This window comes from Pieris brassicae, chromosome 4 (genome assembly GCF_905147105.1).
Source record: "Pieris brassicae chromosome 4, ilPieBrab1.1, whole genome shotgun sequence".
Taxonomy (NCBI): Eukaryota; Metazoa; Arthropoda; class Insecta; order Lepidoptera; family Pieridae; genus Pieris; species Pieris brassicae.
This window is the reverse complement of record NC_059668.1, coordinates 17,740,821-17,749,878: the sequence shown is the minus strand read 5'-3', so window position 1 is coordinate 17,749,878 and position 9,058 is coordinate 17,740,821. Positions and strand designations below refer to the sequence as shown.

At 40.6% G+C, this 9,058-nt stretch overlaps 1 protein-coding gene across 1 annotated transcript; it reads right to left on the bottom strand.

The window, feature by feature from the left end:
• LOC123708531 (pro-cathepsin H-like) lies at nt 1-2,767 on the bottom strand. Its single transcript, XM_045659291.1, has 5 exons — nt 2,314-2,767; nt 1,986-2,112; nt 1,496-1,677; nt 1,104-1,226; nt 1-166 (listed from the first exon to the last, which is right to left on the bottom strand). The coding sequence occupies exons 1-5, from the start codon at nt 2,735-2,737 to the stop codon at nt 33-35; spliced, it is 990 nt and encodes a 329-aa protein (XP_045515247.1). The 5' UTR covers nt 2,738-2,767; the 3' UTR covers nt 1-32.
• Nucleotides 2,768-9,058: the final 6,291 nt, after the last annotated feature.

Here is a 9,058-nt window from a genome sequence, read left to right as displayed (position 1 = left end):
TCCGACTTGTTTGCACGAAGAAAACTTGCTCATTATTCAACATCGGCCAAAAAAGCAACATTTCCAATACCACATGCACCAACTCCTCTGATCAGGCGCACGTAGCCATGATCACCCCATTTGTCACCCCAAGAGTTTTTAATAATCCAGTAATCTTTATTGTTCTCTGCAAAATATAACATGTTTTTATGCAAATGCTCTCTCATATATATTAAATTATATATATGAGAGAGCAGTCGTACGTTTATAAATTCGATAAAATGTAAGTATATGTCGATGTATGTATAGATACCGGCAAACATCTTGAACAAATGTCCTTGCCTGTGCAGAAGTGATTTTTAGGTATCACTGGGAGATCCGGATGGCGGTGGTGCGCAGCGGCAGGATAGTGACGTGTCGATCGCGTGATTGGTAAATCAGTTTACGTTTGTGTCTCGCGCTGTGAACGATGCGCAAACTTTCCCTCACTCCCTGGTTTTGATGCGCAAGAAGTTTGCCGGTATCTTTATAGGGTATTCGAGGCCATGGAGCAGGCGGAAAATAATGTTTGAGAAATACAAGAAACTTTCTCCCAACATTGATTTGTTCCCTTTGGACTACTTTGGAGTAAAATACCTGGACCTTGGTTTCAAGTGTCAATTTTAAAAAAATGATGGCATCTGTTTAACAGTACTAGTAACTAAAACTGGAGCTTTCATCCATCAACGAAGAGATATTACAATAAAGTGAGAAAATGGTGGCAGCATATAGGGCCTTCCCTTTATGCTGCAACAATGTTTATGTAGTGTTTTATTTATTTTTAATTACAATCAGGTTATTGTATTCTTATTATTTTATAAAGTGTAAAATCAAGAAAGTCTTTCGAGGTATATCATCCTAATAAACGACAATGTAGTATGAATCCTGGCTTCTCGTGGCCTCACTAGTACTACTGATTTGTTTAATTGATAAATCTTCTAGAGGCAAGTAAGTACACGATAATTTTCAAAAGAACTAACACATGAAAGTTATTTTGCCTTACCAATATATCGTAACTACGTTTATTGAATGCTCTTATGTATTCCCCCAAGGACCGAATAGATTAGGTTAGTCTATATATTTACCTCTTCCATATCCTACTACTAACACTGCATGATTGAGTTCGTTTGTACCACTAGATTCACAATAGGCTCCATCATAAATCTCATCGGTAACTTTCGCAGCCATTTCCGGAGTAAACCTTACAGCTGGAACAATAACGTTATCTAGTTAATAACGTGATTCACTGCATATGCATCCTTTTGCAAGTTCAATACTTCAAGTGTGACGGTTAAGGGACATCCTAAACGACAGAGAAATGTGGAAATATGTCGATAAAAATCTAGTCTTTAATTTTAGCTACATACTCAGTATTTTTAAATTTATTTCCCTAATAATACACAAATACTATTTCTATTAAGTTTGGTTAAGAATTTAATAATACTATTTTTAAGATAGTTGAATTTGTGTTGCTTACCAACTGATAATGGTCCCAAATGCGCAACTGCGTCTTTCATCTCGTCTTCGTCATTCAGCATTAACTGTGTACCACCGTAAACTTTAACTTCAATTTCTTCTTCATCAGTTTTACATTTCCCTTGTATGCTTACGTACGGATAATCTTCATCTCTCATGGATCCACCTTGTTCAGAAAGTGTTCTGAAATGAGTGGGGTATCTTACTGAATTATGTATGTATGCGTTATTTATAATGGAGCCAAATTCAATTACTTAATTGATTATCTTAAATAAGGTTATATGTGTATTTAGTGAACAATATTATTAATCGCATCGCAATTAAGTTTGCATTGAAAGATATTATCAGTTGGTAAAATTATGTAATCTAACGTGTGATTTCCGAGATTTCATAAAGCATAGCTAAATATCCTTTTAGCTAGCTTCTAAAATACGCAAAAACTGCGTATGAACTAATTTGCTTATGGACAATTTAATTATTAATCAACTTACTCAAAAACGTGTAGAGGGTCTCCTCCATTACAGCCGAGGTCTAAATAATCACAGTCGAGAGCCTGTTGTGCAGACAGATTTATAGCCGTAATGTTGTGCTTCATAGCGTGACGACTTTCAATATGCCCTAAAAACATAAGGAAATTTTTAAATAGACATAAAAATAGTAATAGGAGAAAACTACAAAAAAAAATTTTTTTCAAAGTGCAAGTCTTCATCTAAATGCACGCCTAATCTTGGAGTGAAGATAGACAGACAGTAATTATTTTCTATTATTTTCAACAAAAGTTTGAGGAATATGTAGATTGGTGTTTTAAACCTTTCTTACCAACAGCGCTAAATGCATAACATGATCCACACCGACGAAATCGTGATTGATGCTTTACAGACGAAACGTAACCAAATCCTCTCCAATCCAAATTTTCAGGAGCTCCACCTATGGATTCATATTCTTTTACATCAACATCAGTACGCGTGGTTATCATGCTATTAAGTCCAAGGTATGTTTGAGAAAACTCCTCCTCAGTGTAATCAGCGAAAACATTTAAAGTATACTTTCTATTTTCTTCTTTATTCCACTGGTTTATTTTTATCAAATTATCTTTCAGCACATTTAATCGCTTTCTGTATTCAGATTTGTCGTAATTTTTTTCAAAATATTCAAGAAACTGATCGAATATTTCCTCAGATTGATCAATGTCGTAATAATTTTGTTTAAGTAAATGAAATTTTTCACAGAAAATTTCAGACATCGTAACCAATAACAGGAGTAAAATAGAATACATCGTGGTAAGATAATGATATACGATAAGAAAATTCAGACGTATTTATATAACTTTATGTTATTTAAGTAATGCTAGTAACATTTTAATGTTCATGTTGACGTAAAATAGACCAACTTATGACGTTGCTAAAAAAACAATTCACTTGGAAATAAAGTACAATACGTAGTGCATTTAAACGCTGCGAAATTATTTAAATATGTAAGCATTATTAAAATAACGGTGCAAGGAATAGTGCAGTCGCTGTAGTGCCAGTATTGTGTTTACAATATTTTGTTTAAACGAAATGGGCTCTTGCTTCGCACCGGTTACTTAAAAAAATACATTTAAATATAATCCAGTCCCAACTATGTTTTTACATAAGATTGCATCTCTTATTTTCACTATTTTCTTTTATAGACAGCTAAATGGTGATCACGCAGAAGCCACGCCCTCACCGATGGGACAAATTTTATGATATCGACACAAATTCTCTGAATTTTATCATAATAATAATACTCTTTATTGCTGTATACTAATCCTAGTATATAAACATTAATAATTAATCGGCAGGCCGGCTGTAACTAACATTGAAAATCCTAACCTAATAAATCCAACCATTTTGACATTTAAATTGTCATATAAAAAACATGGGGTACCTATATTTTTGTGGTTTTTATGGTGTGGGATAATATCGCGACTCAATTTTTGACCCACATTTATCCATCAAGCGAATGTCTTACTTTTCACTAAAAATATAGCAGACGCACAAATTTATCAAACAAACAGATCTGTAATAACAAAATGATCATACATTCTTGGACCACAACAAAATGCCCGAAGCGATGCGAAACTTAAATTGGAAATCTTTGAGATTCAAATCGCCACAATGATGTTAAAATTGTAGCCAGTTGGATTTCAAAGGAGTTCAAGATGTAACGTACAATATTGTGCAAAGTAAATTGCTCTTTACAACTTTAGCTTTAAGGCCACCGTTGTTAACACCAATTGATACAGTTCGTTAGGTGTTCTTGCTGTTCCCTGGTACATTCTGATCCGTAAAATCAATATACATTTTGATGGTATAATTTTTAATTAATTATGTTATATGATAAAGATAAACATTCACTCGTGAGTAAACCGGCTTGCCTTAGACCCAAATAGTCGAGAACGTGCCTATTAGATTTACAAATGATCATGAAAAAGATACAGAAATCTGAGGTCCAGATCTAAAAAGATTATAGTGCCATTGATTTATTTATTTTATTTTATATGATAAGGCTATGTATATGCACTTCAAGGCTAAAAAGTATTTAGACTAGGCATACAAAGGAATACGGCCGTTTACGAACGAGTAACTACTAGTAATAACAATGTTATTTTTTTTTTAATATAAAATAGGGGGCAAACGGGCAGGAGGCTCACCTGATGTTAAGTGATACCGCCGCCCATGGACACTCTCAATGCCAGAGGGCTCGCGAGTGCGTTGCCGGCCTTTTAAGAATTTGTACGCTCTTTTCTTGAAGGACCCTAAGTCGAATTGGTTCGGAAATACTTCAGTGGGCAGCTGGTTCCACATAGCGGTGGTGCGTGGCAAAAATTGCCTTGAAAAACGCTCAGTCGTGGAACGTCGGACGTCGAGGTGATACGGGTGGAATTTTGTATTTTGCCTCGACGTCCGATGCTGAAACTCAGCTGCAGGTATTAATCCGAACAACTCCTCTGAACACTCTCCATGGTAAATGCGGTAGAAGATGCAGAGTGACCCCACATCTCTACGCAACGCCAAAGGATCGAGCCGCTCGGAGAGGGATTGGTCATCGACGATTCGAACCGCTCTTCGTTGGATACGGTCAAGTGGAAGGAGCTGGTACTGGGGAGCCCCCGCCCAGAGGTGAGAACAGTATTCCATGTGGGGCCGTATTTGCGCTTTATAGAAATGCAAGTGGTGGCCCGGAGTAAAGTACCGTCTCGCCTTGCTGAGCACACCAAGCTTTTTGGAGGCTAATTTAGCCTTTCCCTCCAAATGACCGCGAAACTGAACGTCGTTCGATATGTCAACGCCAAGTATTCCGATGCTGGCTGTGGCTTCAAGAAGAGTGTTTTCGAAAAGAGGAGTAGCGACAAAGGGTATTTTTTTCGCGGAAAACGCGCAAACTTGTGTCTTCTTGGGGTTAAATTGGACTAGGTTTAGTCTACCCCAGTCTGAGACTCCACGTAAAAGAGTTTCGACTTCAGACACAAGTTTGTTCCGGTACTCATCGACAACTGCCCGAGAAATACCTGCCCAGCCAGTGTAAAGAGTATCCCCAGTGCTGTCGTCCGCATAGCAATGAATGTTGCTAAGTTGCAACATGTCATTGATATGCACAAGAAACAGGGTCGGGGACAGAACACAGCCTTGTGGGACCCCAGCATTCACGGGTTTAAGGTCGGAACATGCTCCGTCGACGACGAACTTGATGCTCCGATCGGCTAGAAAGCTAGAGATCCAGTCGCATAATTTCTCAGGAAGCCCGTAGGCTGGAAGCTTCGAGAGCAGTGCTTTGTGCCACACCCGATCGAAGGCTTTCGCTATGTCCAAACTAACCGCTATTGCCTCCCCCTTGGACTCAATTGCCTCTGCCCATCTATGAGTAAGGTATACTAGAAGGTCACCAGCCGAACGACCACGACGAAAGCCGTACTTATAATCGCTAATCAGCTGGTGGCCCTCTAGATAACTCAAGAGCTGGCCATTAATAATGGATTCCATTATTTTTTAGAACAAGGAGGTTATTGCGATTGGGCGATAGTTGTATGGATCAGAGCGATCGCCTTTTTTAGGGATCGGATGTATCGAAGCGGTCTTCCAGCACTTCGGGACAGTGCCGAGCGAATACTGGTACCGGAAAAGGCGCGTCAGGACCGGAGCCAACTCAGGAGCACAAGTACGCAGCACAATTGGAGGGATACCATCCAGCCCGCTCGACTTATGAATGTCCAAGGAAGATAGTGCTCTGTGAACAGCACGTTGCCGGAATGTGATTTCCGGCATTGAGTTATCACACCGCGAAATCGCCGGTGGTGATCTCCCCCGGTCATCCAAAGTCGAGTTGGACGCGAAGAGACAGCCCAAGAGGTCGGCCTTCTCCTTCGCAGTGTGGGCGAGCGAGTCATCCTCTCTGTGCAACGGTGGTATCGATGGCTGACAAAAATTCCCTTGTACAGCTTTGGCGAGAGACCAGAAGGCTCGGGTCCCAGAAGGGAGTTGGGCCAATCTCTCGCCAAATCTGGCGATGTGCTCTGACTTTGCCTTAGCGATTTCCCGTTTGAAGGACCTGGAGGCTGAGTTATATGCTTTTTTATGTTCGCTGGTATTGGCATCACGAGATATCGCCGCTTCCGCCCATGCATTAAAGCATTCTCGCTTTCGACGCGATGCCGCCTTGCAAGAACGCTTGAACCAGGGCTGTGACTTGCCACCGATCGGCACCGCAGAGAATATAATAAAAAGTTCCATGCCCTGTAGAACCACTTCGGCGACAGAGGCAGCGACGGAATCTGGAGCTTCCGACGAAAAGCACATAGGCCTCCAAGGGTAGGACGCAAAGAAAGACCGCATCCCATCCCAATCTGCTAACCGATAGTGCCAAATACGACGACAACCCGAAAAACGGGGCCGAGGAGGGCGCGTAGTTGGCACAGTACTCCGGACCACACAATGATCCGATGAACCCAATGGCGGGTCAACAGAGACTTGATAGGTCTCCGGATGTGAGGTCAGCAGAAGGTCCAACAAAGAGGGTTTATGACCATCCACATCTGGTGTTCGCGTAATCGCAGGGACCATTTGTGACAGGTCGTAAGCTAAAGCAAAGTCGTGAAAGGATCTTCCCGCGTGATCGGTGGTTTCCGAACCGAGCCAATCGGCATGGTGAGCGTTAAAATCGCCAAGTATCACGATTTCAGCGGTAGGAACCCCTTCGAGCAGGGAATCTGTAGCCATTTGGATGTGCTCAATGAGTCACTCAGTTTCGGTATTTCCGGTATGGGACCTATACAGGCATGCGTAGAATCGCGGGTGGTCATCGCAGTCTACGCGCAGCCAGAGGCTAGATAGGTCCCTTCCTTCAAGCGACCCGAGGCGACGAGAACAGATATCCTCTCTGACGTATACGCAAACTCCCGCCCGCGGCACAAATGAATGTTCCAATTTGTACCCCGGGTAGGAGAGGTAGGAAGTATCAGCCGGGGAGGATATCTGAGTCTCAGTAAGGAAGAATAAGGCCGGCTTCGCAGTCTCGAGGTGAAAGTGAACCGCGTTAAGATTAGAGTTGAGCCCCCTAACATTGGTAAAGTCCACTGAGAGCGTGGAAGGGGATGCCTTCGGTAAATTCTTCCGTTTGCCCCGAGATCGAAACCTATAGTTTTTTGCGCAGTTTTTGCCCACCCCAGAATACGAAGGGCAGCCTGTGCATCGACCACCGAATACTGATTACTATACTACTACTACTACTACTATTGATACTGATGATGGACGCTCAGAGGGGGATTCTCCACAGCGGAAACGTGTGGTACCCCCCTGGGGTAATCTCTGTTTAAACTGCATCTTCATATGGGAATGGATGGGCTCCGGGAGTCTCACTCACCGCACGAAACGCGAGTACAATAAGATGAACCTATTGCATTACTTCACGCCGGTTTTCTGTGAGACAGTGGTACTGCCCCGGTCGTGCCTGCCCGATTGGCTGAAGCCCGAAAGCAACAGCATGGCACTCCCACTAGGAAGGGGGTTGACTGACTGCACTGGTGAAATAACCTCTGTCACAGGTTATTTCATCAGTGGGCGATGGGGTCGTCACGTCCCGACGCCATAATTTTTTATTACTCTTCGTGTTGCAGTAGGAATATACTAAATAGATTTCTTCTAAGCGAATTCTACGTCAGCGTTCTCTAATAAAAAAAGATTCTAAAATATTAAAGAAACTAATCAGAAATTCATAGAAATAAACACTTAGGTAATGGAAATCGTATTCAAGAGGTGATGTAAAAAGTAAAGCGGGTTGTGAACGACACCCGAGGGAGACAGAATCGGTTATTTGAGCGGCGACTGCCTTCCTCTATAGTCTATGGGCTATACATAGAGTACGCATGTGGAAAAGGCAGGGGGAACAAAAGTATTGTATGTTTAAAAAAAGTATTTTTTTGCGTAAAGAGTTTTAATGTTAAATATATATTGATATGATTGATATTGAGTAGTGTTGGCCTAGTGGCTTCAGCGTGCGACTCTCATCCCTGAGGTCGTAGGTTGGACCCCCGGCTGTGCACCAAGCGATTTTCTTACTATGTGCGCATTTAAAATTAGCTCGAACGGTGATGAAAAACATCGTGAGGAAACCGGCTTACCTTAGACGCAAAAAATCTACGGTGTGTGTGAAGCATCATTCAATTCACGAACGATCACGAAACAGATACAGAAATCTGAGTCCCAGACCTAAAAGGCTGTAGCGCCATTGATTTATTTTATGTTAAATTTATAATAGTGTAAAATAAAAATTCGGAATGTTAGACATTATTCAATAGCATTATATTTAGTAGTTCCATTGCTCCTATTTGATATACAAGTTTGATTTTTTGTAATTAGATGAAATACATAGTATATCTATAGAATTATGCTTCTTGATTATTAGACAACAGTAAACAAACCGGCCAGCAGTCAAATATGATTTAAGATGCAGGCTTAAAATATAAATGGCTCTGAAAGAATTCTCTTTTTTATCGTCAACACGCAATCGGCGAAACCCATGCGACCCTTATATTTAATTCAAAATGTTAGTCTCACTCAATCCTTATTAAAAAATAAAGAAATCTTGGTTGTTTTACTTGGTAAAGTTGTTAAATATTAGCTTATATTTATATAAGAATAAAGAATAATTATGTTTAGTTTACTATATAAATACCGTGAGTGATAGTATAAATTCTTGTTAAAATAATCTACAGTAAAAATAGTGTTCCACGACAAAATATCACAGGTTAAAGCGAAAGATTAAAACGCTCACAAAGATTACCCCTGAATAATACGCTCGTAAATATTCTAAACAATCCACGAAGCGATTTGGCGAAGATTAAATTTCTTATACATAAGAATTGCTTCTCTATTGCGGGATTATGTAGGCGACTAGGATTACATTCTTACTTTGCTGTCATAAAAAAGGTTTTCATATTATTACAAAGGTTGTATGTTTGTAGGATAGATGGCGCCATGCCGTTAGCGCACGCTGGTGGCCTAAGTTATGAACCTAATTAGTCTACCCTCAAACGTGGATGAGT